This window comes from Corvus kubaryi, unplaced genomic scaffold, assembly GCF_017639235.1.
Source record: "Corvus kubaryi isolate FWS band 111438036 unplaced genomic scaffold, C.kubaryi_AGA036_p1.0 split1-131, whole genome shotgun sequence".
Classification (NCBI taxonomy): domain Eukaryota; kingdom Metazoa; phylum Chordata; class Aves; order Passeriformes; family Corvidae; genus Corvus; species Corvus kubaryi.
In genome coordinates this window covers 19,035,193-19,063,009 of record NW_024582073.1, presented here as the reverse complement: position 1 = coordinate 19,063,009, position 27,817 = coordinate 19,035,193, and the positions used below count along the sequence as shown (strand labels likewise).

Below are 27,817 nucleotides of genomic sequence, written 5' to 3'. Positions count from 1 at the left end.
TACCATTATTTTCCTAGACTGATAAAATAAGCCACTGGTTTACTATCTAAAGAAGATAAAAATGTGCTGGGTTTCCCGAGCTTAGAATTCCTGTGTGCATACCATGTCTTCTTGGGTACATTTATACCACTGGAGAAGATTCATGTTGAATTCACTACTCCTGTGTAAATGTCTCCTGAAAGCTCTTCTTCTGTACCTTTTTTTTTTTAAACTCGAAATGTAAACTTAAAAGAGTTTAACTGTAGTGAAGCTTTAGGAGGAACATCTCAAGAAACAGCTCGATTATCCACTGCCTGTGTTTCTCTTAGGTCATGGAAAAAGCAGAGTTAATGCAGCTTAGCCTGCAAGGAAGAGGGCTCTAGTGACTCAGGTTATGCATGATTGCTTACTGAGCTGTGATAACTTGATTAGGAGTCCAAGTACCAAGTGTTTGCCATGAAATTCACCTTTCCACAGAGCTCACTTTCAATTAAAATCACTTGCAAAGAGAATTAAGTATGGACTCAAACCTGAATGTTTCAACTGCTTGAATATTTACATTAACAAACCTGCTGCAGTTTGGGTCTATGTATTTCAGGCTTTTAGATCTGAACTCTGTTTACTTAAGTTAGACTGAAAGAAAATGTCCACAGGCGTTTCCTAAGAATGCTTTTCTTGGATTTGTTCTTCCTGCTGTGTGAGGTGATCTGAGCTCCAATAGTTTATATGGTGATGTCTGTAAGGAAAAGCACATAAAAATAGTCAAATGAAAGAAAGCAAATTTCAGCATTGGTATTGGAGTGGATATTCTTTACTTTTTAAAAACAACTTTACTCTGAAGATGAAAATTATCCCATATGGATTATTACTCATATCTTCCCCCACTAGAAAGCAGATACTCGTGGAGTGAAAATTGGCTTCAAAACCTGAAGTAGGAAATTCAACATTTTTGCATATCCTTGTAGCAGAAATAGTCACTTGACTGAATTTCTCATCAGAAAGTAGAACTGTAGCAACTCAAACTCATCCTTTTCAAATGACAATTTTCTGCAAAAAACCTCACCAGTTTCAACAATTCTCATTAACAGTTATTACTACCACTATCCAGTTTTAATAATTTTCCTCACACCGTTAGCTGTGTTTTTATTTCTAAAGCCCAGTATAAACATATAAAAGCATGAAGTGTGGAATCTAATTTGAGAATCAAAATATAAATAATGCTTAAAAATGTATACAATTTCAGGCACCATTTTCTTCCCATAACTCCCTACCACCCAACTGCAGAGTTCACAATGACTTGGGCCATCCAGATGTAGGATTGAACAGTCTTGTGCTGGGACATACAAAACCCCAGGGAACTGAAACATGCAGGTGTGGAGGTTCAGATTTACCCAAAACAAAACCCACATCATTTAAATTTTATTCCAAAGTTTTATTCTGCAATCACTGTGCACAGACATAGTTGATCACACAGACTTGTGGTACCCGTACAAACACCACCTCACAGTACCTCACCCCCATGTCAGACAGGAAAAGGGAATGTGGCACCACACAACACTTGCTGACAAACACACAAGCTATAGACAATTTGATACATTCAAAAAGAAAAACAAAATGACAAATTTGGGATATCTTCCATTTTGTCCTCTCATGGCTAGAGAAACTATAGCAGCGTAACAATGGAAAAAACTTTATGGAACAACTTCAAGAACAACACAAAACTCTCATTAGGGTCAGAGATGACAAAGTTAATGAAGTACTGGCACGTCTGAAACTCCCACAGCCCAAGGCAGAGGACACTTCCCTGGCCAGTGAACAAAGCACTAGCTTGGCCTGGAATTGCTTTTAACATGGATGGCAACAAAAATCTGGTGAGATGTGGAACCCCTGTCCCACAACATACCCAGTCTGTAACAGCTCTTGGCAGCCACACAGAAAGTGTGTGCCCATCTCAGGTAGGACAAGAGGTGGGAAATGAGATTGCAGAAGTGAAAACATGGCCCCTTGCTGTTAATGCTGTACAAGCCCCCTGAGCTGTGATAGGAAATTCTATCAAGACACCTTTACCTATGCATTCAGAGCCCGGCTCCAAATGCAACTGTAGGCAGCTGTAAGATGATTTTATTTTGTTGCAGAAGTCCTAACTTCTGATACAAATGCTTTATTAGGTCAGCATGATGTTTAATCGAAGTTATTCAATGGTAACATTTTCAACACTGTCAATAATGTACATTAATGAAAAGCACTAAATGCTGAATTCTTCTCATTCTAATAATATTGGTTTCCAATCTTGTCACCTTGGCTCAAAGCAGATCTCATCATACCATGTTAGTAGCCCTGAATACAAAGTAAGGTAATTCCCAGTCTGAATGAAGGGGTCTGAATTTGCCAGTCTTGCCCCGCAGGCAAAAAAGAAGAAATTTTTCTTAAAATTGTCTGGAGGGCTGGCATTCACACTTGTGGTTTACATAGCCAATCACTCAGCAAGCCTCATGTAACACATGGAGTAGGGAACTAAAGGCACTGAAAGGTAATATTTTCATTTACTACATATATAATTTTACAAGTAATCACTTATTAAAATAGCATTTTTCTTCAGTTTTCTCCACAGTATTGATTAGTTTCCATTTATGACTGGCAGTTGGTGCAATCCTGCTTCACTCTCTTTCTTAATAGTAGCACCAAACCCATACATTTTAATTTTTCATTCTTAATTCTCTTTCTCATATATATTTCATTTTCCTACTGCTGTACTCTATCTCAGTAAAAAAAGCATAAATTCTAGCATAAAAGCACCCATCAATTTTTTGTCTATTACCTAGTAGTGAAATTGCTCTATTAGGTCAGCTTACAATAGCTGCAGTAAATATGCCACATACAAATAAATCACAGTATAAAACCATATACATAAATTAGTAGTAACAGCTGAACATTAGGATCTCTGGTTTTAATTTACAGTGTAATTTACAGTGTAGAACAAAACAAAAACCAGCTTATCACTTGGAGAAATACAAACACCCCCCCCGCCCAGATACTGGAAAATAATTATCCATTGTGTGTGTATATATATGAATACAAATCACAGAATTAAGGATAGCCTGGATTGGAAGGCACCTTAAAGTTCATCTTGTTCCAATCCCCTACCATAGGCAAGGACACCTTCCAGTAGACCAGGTTGCTCAAAGTCCTATCCAATCTGGACTTGAACAATTCCAGGGATGGGGCAGCCAGAGCTTCTCTGGGCAACCTGTTTCTGTGCCTCAGCACTCTCACAGTAAAAAATTTCTTCCTAATATCCAATCTCTATCTACCCTCTTTCACCTTAAAGCCACTAATATTAAGCCATTGAATATTAATATATATCTATCCTTGGAATAGATATATTCACATATGCATACATATATGAATATGTATGTAAATTTTCTCACAAGAAATGCTCCAAATGCATAAATTTCTAGATCAGTAAACATAACTTGTGGAAGCAGTTGACTCTACCTACATGCTGCACTTTCTTCTTGTGTCTTTCTCCTAACTGAGAGCAGCTCTAAGCTTACTGATTTTCTTATAAAACAGATATTTAACTTAAAAGTTCTTATTACCCCTCAGCATCCAGGTACCTAGAGGGATCAAGAAAAACTGTTATCAAAATTACAAACTGTAAAGATGATGTTCATTAAGAAAAAAAATCCCATGAATTGTTCGCTGAACCACTGAGAGCCTGCTGAGTCTTCCTCTCAAGAAATCAAACAGTTATATAAAGCTTTGGACAGCTTAGAAACTTATTAATGTGAACTAGGCCTGGTGCTTCAGAATCTAATGCCAAAATAAAAATTAATGTTTAAGCAAGAAATAGGCACCCAAATTCCTATGCAGAGATCTGAGAGTTAAGAACTAACAGTTATCAGGTCTCGGGGAAATTTGGGCTCTTAAGACTTGTTTTAAAAGGAATTTGAAAAGAAAAGCAATAAACAAACAAACAAACAAATTTAAAAAATCCCAGCCCTTGGAACACTTAATTGTTTGAATTTTTATTTTAATAGTATACCCTACATATACCATCAGAGTTCTCTCATTTCAACATGAGGTTTAGTTTTCTTTTCATATGAGAGCTTCTAAGTTCATTCTTAAAAAATAAAATTATATTAATATATATCTCCAGAGAAATGCAGTGCCAGCAAACCCAGAAGCTAGAGACAGCTCTATTACTAGTGAGTCAGGATTTGCAAGTGAGACAAGGAAACTCATCAGGACCCAGAGCTGCCCGTTTGTGGGAAGGTGGGAGATATCCAAACAGTGCAACTGAAAGCCAGAATAGCTGGAAAGGGAATCGGAGGTCAGGGGAGAGTCATCTCAGTTCTCATGGGCAGCTTAAAGGACATCTTGGGAAATGTGGAGAAATACATTCTGGTGCCATTTGAGGTTTGCTTCTCAGCACACCCCCACTGTGATCTCTTCCCTTTTCCCTGCCTCCTCCTCCTCATGGAGAGAGGATGGACACCTCCCTGTGAGCACATAGGGGTGCTTAGCCAGCTGCTACTCACAACCACGGCTCCTCACTGCCACTTCACTTCTCTAAGTCTATATTCCCCACCCCATTCACCACAGCACATGCTTCACAGGTGCCAAGGAAACTCCATCTCATCTATTTTAGCAGTTGCCACTCCTCCCGCCCCTCATTGTCTCAACCATTACCCCAGTTGCTCATGAGTTCACCCATACTCACTTAGAACATTTTCAAGAGGGAAGCAGTTCATGATGTCATAAAATATACATGTTGTGAGCTGCTATAAATGAAAAGAGCACGTTTTCCCCCATCCCCTGAAAGAGCATCCTGGGTTTACACAAACCCTTTTTTGGTTTCCCCATTGTCGACTGAAGAGGTGAAGTTTGAGTCTTGCTCTTCACTTGATTTCTTCTCCCCCGGGTAGTGCTTCATCTCTTGCATTTCTAAAGTTACTTTATTCCTTTTGGCAAATGCTTGGCTGATCTCATGAAATGTCTTATTTTTTGTTTCAGGCAGGACAAAAAACAGGTAGGTTGCTCCTGTAAAGCAGATGCCAGCAAACACTAGGAAGCAGTAGGTCTGTAAACCAGCCTGTGAATAGAAAACAGAGGAGATGGTCATTTATAAAAGAGAAAAAAATCAGAAGAAAGGCAGGAATTGTTTGAAAGAAAAAACAGAGTGTATGGAGCAATTTTTAACCAAGTACAGTACATGCTGGCACTCATTGCTAGTCAGAGTGATGAGAAGTTCATAAAAATGCATGAATTTTGGTTCTTCCAACACTGCCTGTGGCCTGTCGACAGCAAAGCAGGTTCCTGGCAAAGGTGCAGAGCTGCAGTCTGGGCAGTGCTGGAGACACCAGACTGAGCTGAGGCAGCTCGGGGAGAGCAGGTGGCAGCAGGGCTCCTGCACTGTGCTGACTGAGCCTGGCACTGCCCGGGGTTTCTGGAAACCAGGCAGATGTTTCACTGGGCTGTTCTACCCACCAGCTCCCAGCTCCAAGGTACAGAAACTGAGGCATGCTTTAGCAGTGCTGTACACCTCTACACAACCCATGGAAAAACTGCCATAGCCAGGGGTGCCTTCATCACAGCAGTTAGAGTCTTTGAGATTTACAAAATAAATGAGGAAAAAACCCAAATGGCACACATTTGTTATCACTCATATGGTTATGGGAGTTCACAGCAGGAGAAAAAAATCCATAATATGCATTTCTTTTCATGCTAGAAAATGTAAGAGTTAGTTAAGGGAATGCAAAGTACAGACCATACTTGAATGTTATGGATTTTACTTCACTGCAAATATAAAGAGAGTATATTTAAAGAAGTTTGTTTATAAATTGATTAAAAAGGCTCCAGCCAGCCAGCAGGAGCTGTACTTCACTGAAACGTAAGTATTTCTTGCCTGGTGATTGTTAGATAATTTTACAGCTATTGGTTACCTTTCAACAGTACAGTTGTGAAAAACCATTTGATAATTACAATATTGCCATCTGCGCTTTTATAGAACTTTGAAGAGCTTTGACATTATGGCTCCAGGCAAGCCACTTGGAACCTTTGAGGAAACCTCCCTTCCTCCTCTATTGATTTACACTCTCAAACATCCAATGAACCCAAATTTTTGGACTTTCTTTTATTAACAAGGCTAAATTAAACCAGAAAGTGTATTTCCAACTCCAAAAATAAGGCGACCTTTCTGTGGTGCCTTGTGTGAAGTCATGAATGGCAAACCCAAGGAGAGCCAGACTCCTCACACACCACCTTAGGTGCTGCAAGGCTGAGGTTACCCCTGGGAAAACCACTCAGGGCAGAGGAAGCAGACCTGCCTTCCTAAACATACATCTTTATAGATGCCATTAAGGGTATGTAACTGAAGTAAGACAGAACCAGACAATGCTGCAACCCTGATTTTGCACATTTTTGTAGTACACTCTCATCATCGTTAGTCACACCAGTCCTACACTGCAGGCTGGTTTAAGTCCCTGCTTTGAGTGCTCAAGGTGTATGCAATTCCTAGAACTATTTTTATGTTTCACTTGGTCATTATACATCATGCATGGTGTGCAAGAAGAACATCAATTCCTGTGTGGAACAAGAAAGAAAAAATGGAAAAAACCCTTTCCTGCAGCTGCTTTTTAATACCATGGCTGACTGCCAGCCTGCCTATTTACAATGTTCTCTGTTTCTGAGGATAATTCATTACCTAGTTCAGTGCTTCAAATCCTGCCTGTAATAGGAAAAGCTGGCAAGTGCATTCTCTAATATTGTTGATGGACTCCAGAGATCACCAATGTTTTTTCATTAAATCCTAGAAGCATGAAGTCCTGAGCAACCTGACAATCATAAGTCAAACAGCATGGGTGATGCCGGGGGGGAAATATTCCGGTGTGGAACAGATAGAACTTCCAAGCTTATACAGAGGCAGAAACCAGCAGATATAGTAGACAGGAGAATATAACGTTGCAATGCCTCATAAATCATCCTGTCATGCTAAGAATTTAAATTTTACATCTGGATCTTCTGCATTTGTAATTGTTGTTCAGCTGAATGGCAGAGTTTCAATCCAGAATAATGTTTTTAATTTTTTTTTTAAATTTTACTGAATTAAATACTCTCCAGGATGAAAAAGAACCATTAATGCTTCATATGAATAAACCTGGCAACCAAATGTAGTATGTTACCTGCATTTCTTGGTGGTGCAGCCACAACTTTGTCCCACCTTTCTTATTCCTCTTTATTTCTTTGCTATCCATGAGCTAAATAAATTAGTGCTTATTATCTTTGACTCTGTAAACCTGTTCTAATTGAACTAAACACTCATGAGTGCATGTTTTATTTGCAATTATTTTACATAATGTTTTTTATATTTATTGTTAATAATCGTACTCTTCTTAATTTCTGCAATCCCTTAAGAAGTAGCCCTCAAGGACCTTCAACTGAAGTTTCAGAGAGAATAAACTAAAAATTAAATTTTTTTATAAATCCTACAAGTGGGTTTTGTAGGGCTTATACAAGGCTGCACTTGTGTCCTGCAGGATTTGTCCCACAGGCCCATAATTCCCCGATAGGAACACTTCAGGGTGACCACAAAAAGCCCTTTTGTCTCCAGCCATTCTTCAGTCATAATATTTCCTTAAAGCTGGTTATTATTTTACACTCACAGGGAAGAAAACCACTCATTCATAAACCTTTTGTAACTCATCCAGAGCTCAATTCATATCACCCAAACTTGCATTTGGCACTGAAGAACATCACATGTTAATTAAATTACTCATTATAAGCATGAAACCTTCTACCTGCACTGTACACTGATAAAGGATGTAGGACAGAAATACAGGATAAAGGGGGAGGAAAATGTTAAGTCACAAATCCCAACTCAATAAAAACCTTTAGTGGGACATGGGTGGGGTACAGTTCAGCCTAGATGTTTAAATAATTTTTATCTGTTTCTGATGTCTTTTGAGTTGCCTGGTGCTGGAGGAAAGATCTGAGAGGTGGAACAAGCAATAGATTGGCCAAAATGTATCTAACGCGCCCATCAGGGGATCTAGAAGGTGAGATAATGTGATGGAAAACCAGGAAAGGCTGAGCTATTGAACAATGGCTGCTACAGAAAAGGTACTGACAGATCTGTCAGGAAACTGGATCTGTCTTTTTTCCACAAGATTATTGTACTTTCTTTTCTTTATATTGGGTAGTTTTTATATTATGTCCATGAAACTTGTATCCCTCACTTACTATCTGTAACCACCATAGTCTCCTAGCTAATCCCTAGCTAATTGTTCTTTGCTGTTTTATTCTTTCCAACTTGCTAGAGATGAGCCTGCTGCTGCTAACTCTAGAAGTAAAACCCCAGAGTATTGCTTCTCTTAGGCTGGGGTGGGAGTAAAAACCTGAGGAATAACTTCAAATAAAGTCTTTGCTGACAGAGCACAGATTCTCTGCAACTCTGGGTATTTGGGCCAACAGACATGGATGGCCTCAAGATTGTTCAGGGTTATGTGCATTGTCAATGATACAAGAATAATAACAACATATATTATAAAATTGAAAAGGCAAATATTTTTTATATTCTTTGTGAGCTACTACATGGGAAAGAAGCCCGTGTTCAAAAACTTGAATACTTGTATCCACTGGAAGAGTAGCTTGACTCCTTATCAAAATACACCACCTCTGAACAGCTAGAAGGGGCAGCTAAAAGAGGAAGGGAACATCAGGAGAAGAAGTAAAAGCAAGTCAATTCTGAATGGAAGTTCTAAGTAAATAGAGAAAAAATTCAAGGAGAGTATGTGGTTTCTGTAGTTCTTTGTTTTCTCACGTAAAGACAGGTTACTGACTCACACTCTGCTTCAAGCAGCAGCAGCAGCAGCAATCCTGGCCATGCAGGAAGCACCAAGCCAGCCCCATCCACATCCCACTGACACATCCACTGATGCTGGCCTCTTCACACTGCCTGCACATACTGCTCAGGTTCAGAACACACTGCCACCTTCACAAAGCTGCTTCCCCACCCCCAACACCAGTCAGGCTTGCCAGAGCTAGGAAAAGGTTCCCTTAGCAATACCTGAAGCCAGGCTTTTACGTGCACAGTTAGAAACCCAAAGGTCAGCAGGAAGTCAGAACAAAGCACTACAACAGCCTATGCTTCGCAGATGTTTTCCCTTAGCATTTCCTTAAGCATAACCTCCTGCAGGAACATCCAAGGTTCAAAGCTGAGCAGAGTTTTGGGTGGTTTCCTAAATAATAACAGTGCTGCCTCTTGATAGATATCCATTCAGAGCCAAGGGCAGAGACACAGGTGAGGATCCTTGAAGGGCCAGACCTTCTGGGGGTTACTGAAGGTCACCTGCCCTCGTTAGTGTACAGGGGAGGGTAAAAGAACAGCAGACACACTTATTGATGCAATCTCCTGAGGGAAGCACCTGCTTAGTCAGCAGACTAATAAAACCTCTTCAAGCAGGATTTACTTTGGATTTTTCAGGGCTGGTGAGGACTATTTTTATACAGGATATTTAATAGTTAAGCATAAACCTTTAAGTGCATCACCTTCTATTTTCATACCACTTTCTAATGAGGCTATTTGAAAAACAACATTTCTGCAAATTCTGGCCAGCTGAATCCTGAATTACTCATTTTTGTCTTCTCTTTTCTGCAGATGATCAAGGGTTTGTATTTGTGGAAAAAAAAATGGAAAACCAAGAGGTGATTTACCTAAGACGCGCATGCAATTCTCTCAAAAAAGAATCAAAGTTGAAGTACTCAGGCAATTCCCCCCAAACAGATCCCAGGCATGGCAAGCAATTAGGCCCGACTTTGAGGATGAGATAGAGCTGCATAAGTGAGCTGTATGAATAAGTAGGTGCAGCTTTGTCACATTTTCTTAAGCAAAGAGGTGAACAAACATATCCCCAGCTTTAGTGAGGGGCAGCTATACACATTAGAGAGAATGTACAGGCATTTCCTCCCCCGTCCCCACCTTTAAATAAAATACTAAAGAATACTTAATTTTTAGCACTATGAACTTTGTGTGCCCAAAATGAATGAGCAAAAGAGCTCATTTTTTTGAAGCTAAAAAGTAAACTGAAAAAAATAAAAAACCTATCATTGTAATTATCAGAATTCTGTTTTAAATTAAAAAACCTGTACAATTTGCCACTTTTGAAGTAGTCTAGCTGAGAACAGTCTTCCTGTTAATAGCTTACATGCTGTGAACACCATAGTCTGGACGAATCTAAAAGTAGTTGAGAGGAACATCATTACATGTTATTTAATGATGGTTGCTTACTTACTTAAAACGCTCTGTTGCAAAGGTTAAACTCTAAGCAGGACTGTGATACTGGAAACAGGAAACTAGATATTCTAGGGCAGATACAGCAAAATGAATGAGCAAATGAACAAATTCTGAATCAATTTAACAAACTTAACACATTAATGTTTGTAAAATAGAACTTCTGGCTCTTTCCAGCAAATGCCAAATGTGATTCTAAATTCTCAACTTGCAGAGTCACAGCCCTTGACACTAGCAGTGGGTTCTTGCATTTGGAAATCGACATGAAGATTAGCATCATGAGATGTGGGTCAAACTGGCTTTTTGAGTGGTGAGGTCAAATGATAATGGTTCTATGTCTTACAAAATTGATCAGCAGAAAAACTGTTATTCATGTAGACATTTGACTTCACTTTGCTTCAAACTGATATAACCCAGTGAAACGAATGGATAAGAGCTTGTGTCCTTTACCCTTTACCCTTCTGTTCCAGACATAATTTAAAGTTCTGCTGAAAGTGCAGGACAATGAAGAAGGACAGAGCACTAAAGTATAATGTATGAAACAGAATTCCTAAGTAAAAAATGGAGACATTTTTAGACATGAGCTGCAATTTCAGCCATGACCCTCACACACTCACTATTTCCTCATAAAAATTTAACAGATCCTTATATTGTATCCCTGAAGTGGGTTGCTTCTAATTAAGATAAGCACATCTAACCCTCAGATAGCCCACATTTCATTTCTCATCTTTGAGGGGAACTTTAGCCATTTCCCTTAATACAGGGACACTGTCATTACATGAAACATCCAATCTATTTCAAGAAGCTTAAAATAGTTTGGCTGAGGGAAAGTATGAATAACTTTCTGTGCACACCTATGTCATTGAAATCCTTGTGCTGAGTAATAGAAAAAGTCAAGGGATACTATTACACAGTAAGGAAATAATGAGGACAACCAAGACAATCTTGCTGAGAAATGAATCTTGAGGCATGAGAAAGAAAATCTCTAGTGTAAATATAAGGAAGAAATAGAGTAGAAGTAAAACAGACCCTCCAGAAGCAAGTATAATGACCCAGAAGTATTACTTCACAGGCACAAATAAATTAGTTTCTAAAGGAAGAAAAATAAACACACATACAAGTCTTGGCATTGTACCAGTAAGCAATCTAAACTAAAGCTTCAAGGCTTGTAGCACCTTTATCCCATATGATACAGAGCTTCATCTGGATCACAGATCCAACCAGATTATTGTGGTCAAACCCCAGTTAAGAGTAAAATCAGTTTTTCCTTTGAAATCCCTGCCTGTTGGAAACATTTGCATAAGGAGGAAAGTCTGAAGATGAGCTGCTCTTGAAAATTAAAAATATAAAATACATAGCAATTTAGATATTTCTTGAATATATACTGAATATACAATGTGACTTTGACATCAAAAAAAGACTTTGCACAGTCTTCTAGAAAGAGAAATTGTTATGACAGAAAACTTCTGGAGAAATCTGTTATGTTGTCCTACAGTATAATGCTAATTTACCATATAGACTTTAAGTGCCTCATAGCAATCTAATAGAACAACTTGAAATATGACATAAAAATGCATCAGGATATAATGAAAATAGCATGTTGTGAAATTATTTGCTAATTATTAATGTTTAATAATTATTTTTATTTACACAATGCATTACAAAAAGTAAACAGAAACTTTTCCTAGATAACATGTAATTTAAGGTCCTGCTACACCATTTGATTACTGAAGTCTATCCGTGCAAACTTACTGCTAATGAAGAGTATTATGTTAACACAAGCCTATTCTAAAGCACCAGAAGTTTTCTAGCCTTTTAGACTATACTTTTATTATTATTTTATACATTATTTAGATTATACTTTAGATAATATACTTTTTTTTAGATAATATACTTTTCTGCTGGTTTATTGTTCCCTGTGCCTGCTTCAGCTCATTGCACCCATTTCCACATATATATACATTCTAATTTCTGATTTACTGGGTCCCTGTTCACATTTCATCACCTCAAATAGGTATGAGTAATGAGGTGGAAGAGAAGCCACATTCAATTTTTTTTTTTTAATTTGTCAAGAATTGATTTTTATACTAGCTTTTCAATCTCATCCATACATTTTAATGTATGACTCATGCCACTCTTTGATTATATTTATCTACAGATGGTTGAAGGGCAAAAATCTAGTCATTCAAGTTAGTTAATTAGTGACATTTGGAAAACTGGTTGATATTTTTACTAACTCTAAAGTTACCAGATTTGTTTCCCAAATGTTTGGGATAATTTTGTAGAAGCACATCAAGGCTAAAAAGTGGCTGCTGTTTCTCAAGCAATCAGGTTAGTATTTAAATACACAGACAGGATGATGCATTCATCCTGTGAAGATATTTTAAAGATATTTTTTCCTAGTTTAGGCTTATAAAATGAGCTAAGAAGAGGATATTGTCTTTCTGTGAAGAAAGAGGTGACTCATAAACTGAATTTTGAGAATAAGGTTGACCGAAATAGGAAAAAAGTTAAAGCTTGGGAAAGAGGAGATGTTCTAGTTTGATCTTGTGAAAAAGCTTTAAAAATCGAAGTCTGAGTAACACTGCTTTCATCTTTAGATGCAAATTCTAAGCTTTTTCTCTTTTTTATTTCTCTTTTCTTTGAAAGAAGAAAAAAACCCAATAACCCCATTAAGATGGAAATATAATTTATCTTCATTAAAACTAAACTGGATAATTTTGTAATCACACAGCAGGATACTTTTATGACATGTAATGATAAATTCTCCAAGGCTACAGCAAATTTATATGGATGCATACTAAATCACTTAAAAAGCTTTAATATGCACATGGAAAATTAGAGAATGTAGCTTGACTTTTGATTTGAATTTACTGAGGGTCCTTTTAAACAGTTTTCAGCAGGTGATCTCTCAGGTAGGATTAGGAAAACAAGTAGGGAGTGTCCTGGGTTGCGTGAATTCAGATCTGACAGCTGACCAGAGCTCAGGGTAATCCCCAGTTTTGTGCAGGAGGTAGAAACTGCAATTTTGGAGAAATGGGATTATTCTCTAAATGTCTCTGGATAATTAAAAAAAACCAAACCACAACAAATAAAAATATTCTGATTAAATGCCCCTAGGTTTGAGATCTTTTTTTCTGTCCCTGCCCAGCTGCCATGGAGGCAGGGGGTGGAACCAGAAGTGCCTGGCCAGCTGGGCTGGAAGGGAGGATCTAATGCAACTTAAACAGTCACTTCCCATCTTCTGGAAGAAAAAGCTATTAAACCACACTGAAGTATCCATTTGCTGGATGAGTTGGGGCTGCCTCCTGGACCAGGTTTGGTTTTTCAAAAGGGAATTGTCCAATTCCTTCTATCATTCAGTAAATGTTCTAACAACCTCAGTGGAAAAGGAATTATGTCTCTACATCCTTTTAAAAATCTCACCTGAGAGTGTCTAAGCTGTAAAGGCCTTCACCATGAAACTGGTGGAAAATACTCATCAATTTCAGTAAGCATGAAAAGAAGACCAAGTAGTGCAATTGCAGTTAATGTTAGTAAATGTACAGAGTTTGGAAAGATCAGACTTTATAATCATCCTGACTTTTGAAGCTGATCCAAGTAATCAAAACGACTAAAGATTTGTCCCTGTTAGAAGAAATTTTAAATTAAGTATCAAACTTAGATCATGGGTCAGACTTTATAAGGCTTTCAAGTTCTCCCATAAACTACCTCATATAGATAATTTAAAAGAGTACTATATAGTAAAAGCAGTTATACTTGTCAAATGAAAAAGAAATAGATAAAGTCTTAGAGTATGATAATTTTACTGTATCTCCAAATGCTGTTAGGCATGTGGTATTGCAGAATCAAATAATTTTCTGTTGCAAGAAGGCACAAACAGCAGCAGGGATTGTTACTCAAATGTCTTCCTCAGCAATGATTTGAAGACCAATCCAAAATCTCTCTCCTGGGTGTGAGGACCTCCAAGTGGCCTAGAGGTTTTACTCTTCCTGTACCTTTCCTCTGCCCCTATTTTTTTTTTCTGTGTGTTTAAAAAATGAAAACCTAAGACTTCTTTATTTTGCCTTGTAGTTGTGAGCTTCAGTCTTAAACTATTTTCTGTGGAGCAGGATGGCTCTTTTAAGAGGCTGGACATGGCCAGTCAGGGGACTGATCAGCTGTGTTTCAACTCCTGAGATGAAGAATCAGCTTCAGTGTGAGCTCCAGAGAGTGCAGACCATCCCTGGGGGAGGTTCATGATCAAGAAAAGAACCTCAGCTTGTTTTTTAATTAGAAGCTGCTTGAAGCCTTTTTGCCATACAACAACACATAAATAGTGTTGAAGTTGTCTTAGGAATCAGAGCAGGAGAGTGTTGTTCTATGTTGAACTTTTAATTTTCTTTTTACAATTTTTTTTTTGAAAATAAACTTATCTTGTTTAAGTATAAACCCCAGTTTTCAGACAGCTCTTGATCAAACTGTCCTCCATGTGACTAGTGCAGCCAAGCAATCCATAAAAACAAAGCTTATGGGAGTCTGGGGAAGGTGGGACAGGAACAGATTAATCCATGTAGTAATTAAGCTGCAGCAAGAAGGAACCAGCTAAAGAAGACAAAAACCTGACAGAAGTTGAAAGAAAAAGAGCCATTAAGCCAAGCTTATGGAGGGAGGTGCATCTATTCCCCCATGAGATTAATATGGATTCTCAAAGCATAGGGTAAACCAGATGATGGGTATCCTAATGCCTGAAGAAAGAGGCAGGGACAATCTCCATCAGTGACTGTGAACCCAGACAAAACCATCAGCCTGCATAGCTGAAACACTCCTGGGGGGAACTTGCCATTGAGGGTTGTCCATGGTTACAGTACTTTTTCTATTGCAGGCCAGTTTTTTCCAACACATTCCAGCCAGGAGACAGGTGGGTTTCACAACTGATCTGTATCACAAACATGGTAGGAATGTCACTGGCTTCAATAATAGGACGTTTATTATTACCTGAAATTTCTTCTCAAATGTCATATGTCCTTCTATACCAACAATATCACAGCATATTAATTATCAAGGGTGTTGAGTACCTGGATGAAAGGGAAGAGCAGTCCCACTGCGAAGTTGGAGAGCCAGTTGACTGTCCCAGCTATCATGAATGCGGCCGGCCTCTGTGATTGCTGGAAGAGCTCTCCAGTGAGGACAAAGGGAATCCCACCTGAAACGGGGTCCAACAAGGCAGTGGTTTTAGTTAAGTCCCCCTCCCATCAGCAGAGATGAGCGAGCCACACACCTCCATGACTAGCACTGCTCTGCAGCTCTCTGCAGGGCCTCCTGAGACAGATTTGTCAAAATCGTATTTTAGAGAAGCTACACTTCTTTCTTTCATGCCATCACATCTCCTGTTTTACATTCTTTTTCAGGGTGGAAAGCAGGTAACAGAGCAGGAAATCCACATGACAGCTTGCAGAGTACCATGTGACAGGCTGTTTATTAAAAATAAGAATGATTGTTTCTACTAAAATGCTTGACATTCTGAAAATTCAGATATACTCCAAAATACATTTACACCTTAATAGTTGAATGATGGCTCCAAAGAGACTAACACCTATTTTTTTTATAATTATTACCCACTTTATTTCAGCAATAAAAAATACAAAAAATTTGCTTCCCTAAGAGTATACTTGCCATTGATGCTTATTTAATACATTCTCTTACCAGATATTGCCAACACTTCTGGCAAGGTCTATTTCTCCCATCAGCCAAGGACTCTGACCTCCATAAGAACAAGCTCAGTTGAATACCACATTTGTCACTCAGGTTTCCTTCCACCTAGGCAGTAGACTATTTTGTACAGCACTGGCATATTGCTGGCCTGACAGTAACCCCCCGGGGAGTAGCTGTCTAGTAGTTGAAAGTCTCAGTTTATGATCTTTGGCTTCCTTCATTCCCATTGGATATTTCAATAGAAATACTTTAATTTCTAGAGAATAAAATATGGATTTTATTTGCTGGTCAGCTACTAATTCAGTTAATGTTACACATTAGACATGTATCTAATTGCAGAATTATTTCATTACAGTTTGAAGAACTGTAAAATCATCAACATCAGTATTTTGCTCCTACCAGTTTCTAGGTCCTCATGTGTGCTGGTGTTACCTGTCTCACCATTTAGATTTGTAGTCAAGACTCATATACGCACATACTGTATGTAAGTCTGTCCTCTGTTTTAAGCATTTTAACAAGCTAGTGTAAACAACCAAAATCATATTTATACATATATTTACTTTCAAAAACCTCTATATCAAAACTGACTTCTAAAATATATATAAATTAATAAGAAAACACCACCAAAGGCTTGTCCATCCACTGGGTCGTCTCCTTGCACATCTTTCCTTGATCTATGTGCTAATCTTTCACACTACCTTTACCCCTGGACACTTATGAATATATCTCTAAGTGCATTATAGGGATGCATCCTTATGTAGCCCCTCATGCTCAATGGCCCTGAGCTGAAACACACACACACCAGGAGCTCCTGTGAGCAGCGTGAGGTAGGGACTTGCAAACACATAACATGACGTGCAGATGATGTGTGTTGTCAGGCACTCTTCCAGATGCAAGAAACCATGAATATGTGCATAAAAGAAAGACAATGTGATGCAGCAAACAGCTACTTTCCATCATGAGCTAGCGTGACTTTTTGTGAGAACATATCTAAAGTGGTAGCAAAGCCTTCAACTGAACTTTCTGTGCCAAAGACTGCCAGTATAAATTACACCAAAAAAGCAGAGAGCAAATAAATTTATTTACTCCTAATTTATACATAGGAAACTGACATATGGAGAGTTTAAGCCGTCCAAACTGCAGCTTTGTATCTCTCTACAAGACATATGTAGTAGAATTCTGTGACTAAAAAAAGTAACCTCTCCCAGCAGCAGTTTGAACATGAAGAAGTATCCAAACATGCATAACTTTACAAAATTCAAGCAATATGGGGTCTATCAATGCTTGATGGCTTTCAGTGGCCATTCTATCATACCCTTGAGATTTGGGTTCAAATGGCAGCAATAACACCTGTTCTGTCAGCACCTGGTTTGGGTCTCAAATGCCATATGAGGCAGTAGTTTGTCGGGACACTTACCCCTTGGAGAGAGGAACTGAAGGACTGGAAATAAAAAAATCATGTAAGATGACTTATTTATGATCATTTATTCTGTCATGCCTTTGCTGTAGGACAATCTACAGAGGTGTTGCTGTTCTCATCAGTATAATAAAACATGCTGCTGGAAACAGCATTTGGAAAAACACACATTGTACAAGAGAGGAAAAAAGCCAGAGGCAAAAAAAAGTACAAAAGGACAGAAACCTATCAGAAAGCATAAGTGTTATGGAAATAAAAATGTGTGGGCGCTATCTTGGAAAAGGTTGCTTGAAATTCCAATGTAATTTCTAAGAACATATTGATTATCACTAACTTTCAAGAATTCTGTGGAGGAACGGGAAGGGTGGCACTGACAGACTTCCCAGCTTTCTCACGATGTACAGAAGCATATCCACAGCATCACAAAACAGAGAAAGTCAGCTTCCATAGGGGGATGACTTAAAAGAGTCAGGGAGGAACCAAGGGGCCTGAAAAGTGGTATGTGAGTTATGTGAAAGACAGGTCAGGCACAAGAAGTGCAATGAAGTCAGGTCACTGCTGTCTATTGCCACATGCTTGGAAGAGCACAGACTTGACCTTACGAGGATGAAGAGGAGGACATGTGAATGCCTGCCAAGGGCCACACCACTGTGAAGGACACACTCTACAACTGAGTGAAGTGAAAAAGAATTCTGGGAGAGCTGAAGGAAAACTGTAAAGCCTTAAATTCACAGCGAGTGAAGGCACCTGAGATCAGCTGAGCCTATAGCCCCAGGATTCCATCCTCAGCCATTTCAAGGTGTCAGAGATGTGCTCAAGGACTCCCTTTCTCCTGGAACTCACTGTTCTTTGAGATACAAATCTGAGTGCCTGGGGCTGAAGGAAGCTGTATTATGCTTTGGCTACTCTAAGTTGGATCTGAGCAGAGATCACAACACTGTGGCATTTTACCAACCACTTCTCAGAGTCAGTCTCTGCAGGGTACCCTCTATAATCACTAGGCCAGATGGGTGTGTACTAGCCTGTGTTCAAACATGGAAGCTTGGAAACCACTGCGAAAAGCAATCCAACAAAACCACTGTATTTTTGGAATAGTCTTTAAATACTTTGTTTTGCAACTTTAACACATATCTGAATGTGGGTGAAATAATTCACAAGAAACCTTCCTGATGATCTTTCTGATGGAGGATGAACCTGGCATTGTCTTTTTCCCTGGAAGGCTTTCCAAACAATTTTCAGTGAAACAGCTTTATTTTAGTTCTGATCATAAAACAAAAAAATGTATATTAGGATTTCCTGTAGGAGTTTTTCAGCAAGGTATCTTCCAGACATGAATTTTAATAGGTAATGCATTGACCACATAATTACAGTGTTATGGAAATTTCTAATTTCCATAATATTTCTAATTTCTAATACTTTTTTCTTTTCACCATTGCAGTGAACATAATGGAAGAACTCTTAACATACTGCAGTCCTAGTAAAGACAGATTGTTATAGGTGTCAGGATCCTACATCTGTTGGAAACTACATACGTCTTACTGCAGGACTTGTATATCAATAAACTGTTTAATGAAACTAGATTAAACCCACATGACACAATTAGACATGCATAAATACTTCTGTATCTGTGTTCTTTATTCATTTATCTCTGTAATTAGTCAAGTTATACATAGAATCAATGTCATGTGCTGGTAAAAATCCAGACTCTCAACCCAGTACTCTTTTATGCATGAAATTGGAACATTAGAACAGAAAAAATATTCTTGGTATCCATGCTATAGATTTTCAAATATATATTTAAATTTGCACAAGTATCAATGCATTTTCTTAGGAAAAATTAAGTGCACATATTTGCTGCTTTGTTCAGTGAGCAGTTATGAATAAATACTGCTTAGCAGAAATTACAGGAGTCAGTGCAAAAATCTGAATACAGAAAACATGAGAAAGAAAGGAAAATGCTGAACTTCACATTCTGCTTTTATCGAGTACCTAACTGGGAATTCATGTTATGGCTATATATATAATTTATGAAATAAGACTGTTACCAGAATAAATGCTTAATACAAATCAGGAGATTCATTACAGTGGTAAATCACCTCTAAAGGTGACAGAAATTTTGTGCCCTAAGAACCACTAAAAGAAAGGAACTCTCTCCCTGAGCTAGAAGCTCATCTTTCAATACCCACCCAAGCCAAACCCTTGTGTGTTCAGGCAGTGGCCCCATGGCAACCAGAGGGTTTCCAGCCCCACCAGGAGGACCATCCATGGCCACCCAGCCTCCTGCATGACTCAGCACTCCAAATTCTGGGTGAGTCTGGGAATTCTGAGAGCGTGATTAGGGCAAGAGCTCCCAGACTTTCCAACTCCATGCTTTGAGACAATGAATCTTCAAAGGGAGGTGTTCTGAGAAAACAGAAAACTACCTTGTAAAAATATTCTTTTTTTTGGGGAAAAAGGAGTCTGTGCAGCTCTAGAGATGATCAATGAAAATGGCTTTTATCTGCAAGGCAAGGCATGCGGGAACTGCAGGGAAGACTGATATATTCTAATAGGGTTGGGGGACAAAATACTGCCTCAATGAAAGGTTTTGCTATTTGCAATTCAAGGGCTCGAGAGAGAGAGTAACTGTGGGACAGAAGCAATGGACGTGAGGTAAAAATCCTGGAAGGTAAGTGCTGGAAAAAAAACCTAAAATTCTTCAGTGAGAGAGCAAAAGGCTGTTAGTTTCTACACAGACCTTAGTTGTTAAAAAACACCGAATAAACAAAGAAATAAACAAAAAAACCCAACCTAACCAATGAGCAAAACCCCCTCAAAATGTGCAACAAAACCCATGCGAAAGTATATTTCAGGAATACTGCTAGTGAGAGATGCAATGCAGCTACTGAGTTTCTTCCATTTCTGTAGGCCTACAGATAGAATAAGAATTTTGCAAAATACATAGCTCAATTTTTATAGAGGTGTTCTGTCACCTGTTAGATTATTTTAACTTGCACTTTGTATTTGATTGAATAATACCCCACCAAATATGACATTACAGTCAGATATGACAGCTATATTCCCAGCTAATCCTGATGAGAGAACTGGGAACAGAAAGTGTGACAGAGGTGTTCTGAGTCACAGTTTCATGCTACAGACTTTTCTAGCTGTCTGCAGCTCTTCTCCACAGGATAACTAAGTAAAACAGGTTCTTTGTTTGTAGAAGAGGGTATAGTTCATTAACCACATTAATTTGCACCATTTGAATCTTTTCTGCCTTAGATTAAACACCACTTGAGTAAAAAAACATTTAAAGCTATCAGTCTATGGCAAAGCAAAAGTGCAAACTATAAAACCAAACTAAAACACACAAATAATACAAAACCTTGCAAACTCCAGTATTATAAAATTAGTATTTATAATTATTAAAGGACTAGTTTTTAATGCAATATTGTGTGAAAGACTTTTTGCATTGATTAACTGGTCTTTGATTTAACATCTATATAAAACCTGCTATTCCAAAAGCATTTAGAAAGCCAGTTCTGGAGGTATTCTGAACTTTGTTGGTGCAAGGCAACCCATATCATTCAGGGTAAATAAAACAAACTAAGAACCAGTGCAGAACAAAAATATTGATTCACTTGGTTCTAACACCAGTCGTTGAAATGTTATTTCTTGGTTCTCAGGTAATTTACACGAAAATGATTGACATACAACAACAAGGCTATTACATAAAATATAATAGATCACACAAAATGCTTTCTAGTTCTACTTAGGTAACTAGTTCTACAGCAGATATTCCCTGCAAAAAAGACACAATAGTATCCTTATTTGAACTATCTGATAATTTCCTCTTCAGTGAAATTCTCCCCCTCTTAAATATTAATTAGTGCATTTTCCTATAATTTTTACTTCCATAAGTCAGTGCACACAAGCAGAATTTTATGAGCAATCTGTTACTGACTGAATAATTTTTTCTCTGAAGATTTGTTCGATGAAGGTAAAATACTTACCATGTAACTGATTAATCCAAATAAATTCAATACTTTTAAGATATTTTTCTTTAGATGAGTTATAACTATTCCCTTTGAAATACAACTGTTGGCTGTAAACTGAGGAATATATTTAACTTTTAATTTATTTTAATTTATTACTTTAATTTAATTTTTTTTTTGCTTTTTTTAACATACAACAAATCAGCAGTATGTAGGCCATTCTGACAAATTCTGAGCAAAATGAATATGTTTGTTTTTTGGATTTTGGTAATGATTTCTGTCTATTGGGAAATTTGGTGAGGGTTTATTTTTTATTTCTGTTTATCTATTTCTGTTTATTTTAATTCTATTTATTTCTGTTATTGTTGCTGTTTGATTTTTTTTTTTGGTGTTGGCTTTTGTTTGTAAAAACTGAACCTCAGTATTAAGTTTCTACTCTGGTTCTTGGCAACGTTTCTTTTTGCTTCACAGTTGCAATGCTGCGTATCTACCAAAGAACAAAATGCAATTAAAAAATACACTCAACTTATGTAAATGGTCTTCAGATCCACTTTATAACATCACAACCTTAATTATAGCCCAACTTTCTGTTCTATTTGAATGTAAAGAAAATTTTCTTTTAATGAGCTATGAGTCTATATGATAGAATTAAATTTATAATTATTCTCTGTAACAATGATGATTAGGCACTTCTGTTCATATTACATTGCTAAAACTAATTATCTCAATGATGAGAACAATGATGAGAGAGTTTTTACTTTAATAAAAGCACATAAGCATCCCTTACATATTCATCCACTACACAGGTGGCAGTAGTATGGAAACACTCGAATTAAAGACTCATGACTCTGCTCAGTCCTAGGTAAGAGAAATATTCTTACAGTCCCAGCATTGTATGAGGACTGAAAAGAAGAAAAAACCCCAACCCCTATCTATTCTAGGCTTACTGCTTCTACAATAATCTTCTGAAAGAAATATAAAGCCATCAACCACGATTTCCTGTCAGGAATTCAGGCTGACAGACCATTAGCACAAAGTGCTGCTGGTTCTGAACCTGCAAGCTAAAACAGTCTTGAAAACTTGGTGTGGCATGTCAGGCTTTCCTCCTGAAATATTTTAACAAATAAATTATTCATACTAGCAATGCAAAATTATGTCATTGTATAGGTGCATTCATCCTGAAGGACCCCAACAGTAAAAACAATGGGCCAAATTTCCAGAGAAGCTGGGACTGAAGAGTTCTCTCTGTCCTTCTCCTGTTTAAGATGGGTAACAGACCATGTCTTCACTGTTTACGATTTCTGGAAACTGTTGAAGTTTTCAGGACACATGGCCTCAAATGCCAGTAATTAAAGAAATTGGTTGCTACCACAGAGTGGTAGACAAGGCATGAGGAGCAGTAGTTGTAGAACTAATGAATGTAAGAAAATAAAAAAAATGTTTTTTCCTTACTGTGGCCAATAACAAAAACAAATATAACAAATTGCAATATCTGATTGCTGACAAACAGAAAGGAAAAGGAAGAGTGAGTCAGAAGATGCACTTTGACTAGAAGTACCAGCTGAAGACAGTAAGAGTCTTGCTCTGATGAACAATAAAAGCCTTCTTTCTGATGAAACTCAGAAAGAGGTCACCAGAGCCACACCTCAGTGTTTCCAAAAACGTGAAGTTTCTGGAGTAGGACAGATAATATCTGGAGATTTAAAAGAAGGAACTGCTTTGACTCTTTGCTTGGTCAAACTGACACTGACTACCCTTGTTCATGCAGTTCTCCTTTTGACCTATCCTTTTCCTCTGAGAGTCTGTTACTGGTGTTTATTCATCTTTCTAGGCATTGCATTGGCAACCAAGAAACACTATCTGGACCCTAGAGCAGTGTTCATTGCAACATCAAACTAATAATCTTCTGCATCTAGATCTTAGCCATGGAGCTTAGTCAGAAACAGATGAGGTGAACAGAAAACTTTGCTGTGCATTGTGCCTGAGCATAAGGAAAATAAAATATTTTTATTGCCTTATATTCATTAATTCTACATCTACTGTTCTATATATTTATTAGCTTGCACTTTTGCATGTATAAGTATTTTATAAAAAATTCACAGAAAAAAGCCAGTGTATTTTTTTACTAGGCTTTTCATATCCAATCCCTATTATTCTGAATAATGTACCTAGGTCACTTACACAGCTTTTGAATAAATTTTTTTTCATGGTTACATGAACCTCTAAAACACATGGGTGCATTTTTGCAGCAGTAAATTTCTTCAGGGTTGGAGTTGTGAGCCATCAACAGGTAATTAATGATCATTCAGGAAAAGCTGCTAGTTCAGGTAGGAGGAGTGCTGTCAAGTGTCAAAGCATTCACATTTTGAAAGCTTCAATTAAGACAATTTGTAAAATCTATTGTTAGCGGGATAAAGTTCATAAGTTTTCTTGCTGGTGAGAACTCCAGGTGTCACCTCCAGCAATTCCTTTATTCAACAGATAAAATTACCTTTCAAATACTAGGGGTTCATTTGTCTTTAGAACTGCCAGTAATTATAAAGAATTGAAATCGCTTCTGCTACAGAACTGTTAAAAGCTACACATTTTCTCTATGCTGCTCTTTAAGAGAGAAGAATTCAAATCAAACATAAAAAAGTATTAACCCCAAAATATATGTTGAATGACATTGTATTTAATATATTCAAGGGGCATGCTATCGTCCCCCTCCAAAAATTCAGTGAATATTGAAAGCAATTGTTATTTCTTAACAGCCTAAAAAATCAGTTTATTCACTCAAAGGTAATATAAAGATCAATGCTCAACTACTTGACTTGGTAGAAGAAGATGAAAATACTCCTGCCCCCAGGAGCATTTTACTGTTGCTAGAGAAAACCAGAAAAGGAAAGGTAAATGAGCCCTCCCACAGCTGTGCTTCAGCCCACACAAATTAAAGCAATGGCATTGACAAGGCAGGCCGTGATGGCTGCAGCTGGGAGGACAAAACACCAATTCTAACTAAGGAGACTTGCTTTGGATGGATGGCAGTCCACAGCAAGGAAGTTTACAACAAGGCAGGGGATGGAGCCAGGGGTCTCAGAAAATCTTCAACTGAGACTGGTATGTACTGTCTCCAGGTTATTACAAGTTTCTGAACTGAACCATAACTCACATTTGGAATATTTAATCATTTAATTTATGCAGCATATTTTAATTCTGCTGTTGTGCCCACAAAAGCCTTACAACTATCAACAAACCAAGCCTTTTCTTAAATACCTGGGAAAACTAAAGGTTATTTCTGCACAAATACTCTCCATATCCAATGCAGGAACTACTTGGCATTATCAAAGAATGCTTATCTGCTGTAAAGGCTTCTAGTTTATAGAATTAAAAAAAATTTGAAAATTAACCTAACCTTTCAAATCTACTACTTTTTAACTAAATTTAGAAGAACATGAGTTTGTTTCTTCTTATCATCAGAGAGTACAGAGAATATTTTTTTTCTGCTCAAGCAAGCTCAAACTTTCTCTCAAAGTGGACTGGCATAATGCCTCTGTGGGAAGCCATGAGTGTTAGAAGTTTTTACATCCCACTCAAAGTGGAGAAGCTAAAACATCACACAAAGCTTCTGTAAATGCCTCTTTCAGGCAATAATATTGATGCTGCCTTTCATTACACTAACTTTATGTCTACGTAAGTGCTATCACACCTTCAGTTGTGTTTCACATCCAAGAGCTGATTTTTATTTTCTTCACTCATGACATTTCAGACTGCACAAACCTCATGACTTTCAAAGTGACCCTTTTATGACAACAGCTCTACTGTCAATACAACTGCACACTGGCATTCAGGGTAAGAGCATGGACTGATTTAAACTTTAAATACCAAAGTATCTTTGATACACCTCAGGGCATAGCAATGATTTCCTCTGAGTTTTCTTTTGTTTCCTTTAAAATGTCAATTTAAAATTGTATTCAGTTGTATTCATTGTATTAAGCTGTGCTAGGAGAGACTTCACTCACATTCCATAAACCATGACAAATATTATAAAACTCTCCAAAAAAGAGACAAGCATAAGTGAAATATTTTTCTGGAATGGTCTGGTTTGTTGATATTTCTCAGCTGCATCTGAAAATGCAGTTGTTATACAAAATTTAACAATCAAAAAATGAAGATCTTGCTGCTATAAAATTACTGGGTTTTTTCAAATTCATCTGAGTTTGAATTTTACTGATTTCTCTTTCCAGTGATCAAACATACCACTGATCTGATTTTGTCATCCTTACACATACTAAATAGAAACCTATTTTAAAAGTAGGAATTTAAGTAAAATCACACAGGCTTATGTTTGATCACACTAAATTCAGCCTTATCCATACTCCACTGAACTCAGCAGGACCCCTGTAGGGAAATGCTACTTGTCCACAGAAATACTTACAGTGTTAAAGACCAGAATAGTACTTCTAAGATGTTACGTGGCGTAAGGCAGTAAAGTCAGAATGCCTGAAGCCACTGTGTAAGACTCAGCCAGAGACTCCTGCTTTCTTCCCTCTAGTGCCCCTGATTTAAAAATAGCAGTTATTGACAGAAATTAAGTCATGGGCTGCATTTTATTGCAGTGAGCAGCTAGAAAATCCCTCTGGCCACATGTGCATCTTTGCAGAAACTGGGGGCTATTAGACAGGTGGAAATAAGGTAAGACTTTATACAGAGGATCAAGCATCTCACTTAGAGATAAATGAAGAACACAACACTTGAAGATAAAGGAATCCAGGATCGTATTAGATCATCTGGTTCAAATACAATCCTTAGTTGTTTCAGGCAGCATTTAATTTATAGAATATTTTGTTCCATTTCTCCATTTGCTGTTTCTATTGAGAAGCTGATACAGATCTTGGCTCCTGAAGTAGTTTGGAATTTTTTCCCAAATTGTATTCTAAATTTATTCATGGCTAGATAGCACCTAAGTTTAGTGTCTTTGTTGGTATTTTCTGCAGCAACACTTGCCTTCAGATTATTCTTCCTTCTCAGTGTTATTTTCCCTTTGGCCTGTGTTCTCAGCCTTTTCTGTTAGACACTATGAAATTATTCTGTATATTTCCATATAAAAATCTATTTTTTTCATCTTCATGGTAGCCCTTCTTTGCAGCCCTTCTGTTCTACTGCTAGATGAGCAGTTTTGTGCTTCAACATTCAGCTCTAAGTCATCTCAAAAATGATGACAAGACGCCTGACAACACAATGAGCATTTTTCACATTACAATTCAGAGACACAATGCGTGACAATATGATGTATTAGGTCTTTAAGAAAACGTGTAAAAGAATGTGCACACAGAGTGTTTATATAAAGCAATCTTTCAAATTACTTAGATAAAATATTATCAGCTATGTGGAAGTCTTTCACGTGATACTTAGAGATATTATTGTTATATTCTTCCTTAGCTAACTGGCATTTTTCAGATATCCTTAAATCCTCATGCTGTTCTGAGTTTCAAAGCCCGTTTTTCTCTCTAAGTCATGCAGGCGTATATGTCCCATTCTTAGAAAGGGGCAAAAGATTTCAACAAAATCACTAATCTCAAACTTGAAGTGCCACCAAAACAGCATGGATTTCCAGCACAAAGATGGCTTGAGTTATCATGAGCAGGCAATGGATATAAAAGCAACTCAGATTTCTGGAACTTCCATGAGTATTACTTCTTGTTGTAATAAAAGGCAACTTTTCTTTCCAAAGAACTCCAAAGAACTCTTTGGAAGAAGGAACCTTACCACATGCCTTCCTGTGCCCACACTTGCCTGATCTCCCTCCCAGAGGCAGTGGTCAAAGGGTGGGCAACACATTTGTACTACACAAGCAGTTTTTACAGATCTTACTGCACAACAGGGCCTGGGGTTATTTCTAATAATATCCAGTGGTAAAATAAGCCCAGTGCTCCAGTGCACCATGTTTCCAGAGCCAGCAAATTTGCAGAGATTTGAAAGCAACAATACTTGCTCAATTTCTTAAAGAAGGTGGTAAAAGAAGATTGCTTCAAAGCTAGATATTTTATCAAAACAATCTACCTCCTCCCATCCTTCCATTTAAAGACAGGCATCACACCTAACCTCCCCCACCATGGTTTCCTGTCCTTTCTCTGCAGCAGTGCTTTCTCTGCTTATTAGAACTGGATAGAAAGGTGTTACATTTAAACAGAATGTGCTTCTAAGGAAGAAATACCAATAAATAGCTTCGTACAAAGATAATGCATGGAAATGGTTTATGCCAGGTTTCCAAGTCCTCCAGGTCTTGACTGTCTCTTTATTACACTTATTTTCATTAGGAAAATTATCTGGAACTTCATGCCAACGTTGCTGTAATCCCCAATTAATCAGTTAATCAGTTTTTTTCTCTATATGTCCTACTATCTGACACATGTTGACAGGTGGCAGAAAAGCCATTCTCTGGTTGGGAGGATGAAGATTTAATTGTTTTATGTAAATCAG

The 27,817-nt window shown here is 37.7% G+C and overlaps 1 protein-coding gene across 1 annotated transcript in view; it reads right to left on the bottom strand.

Annotated features, from left to right (window-relative positions):
* Window positions 1-1,390: 1,390 nt before the first annotated feature.
* The window catches only part of SLC2A9 (solute carrier family 2 member 9), an 83,373-nt gene continuing 56,946 nt past the window's right edge, over window positions 1,391-27,817 (bottom strand). Inside the window, exons 11-12 of the mRNA XM_042053459.1 lie at window positions 15,328-15,455; window positions 1,391-5,074 (exon numbers count right to left, since the gene is read on the bottom strand). Coding sequence (XP_041909393.1) covers window positions 4,817-5,074; window positions 15,328-15,455 — 386 coding nt within the window. The 3' untranslated portion in view covers window positions 1,391-4,816. The remainder of the gene's footprint in view (window positions 5,075-15,327; window positions 15,456-27,817) is intronic.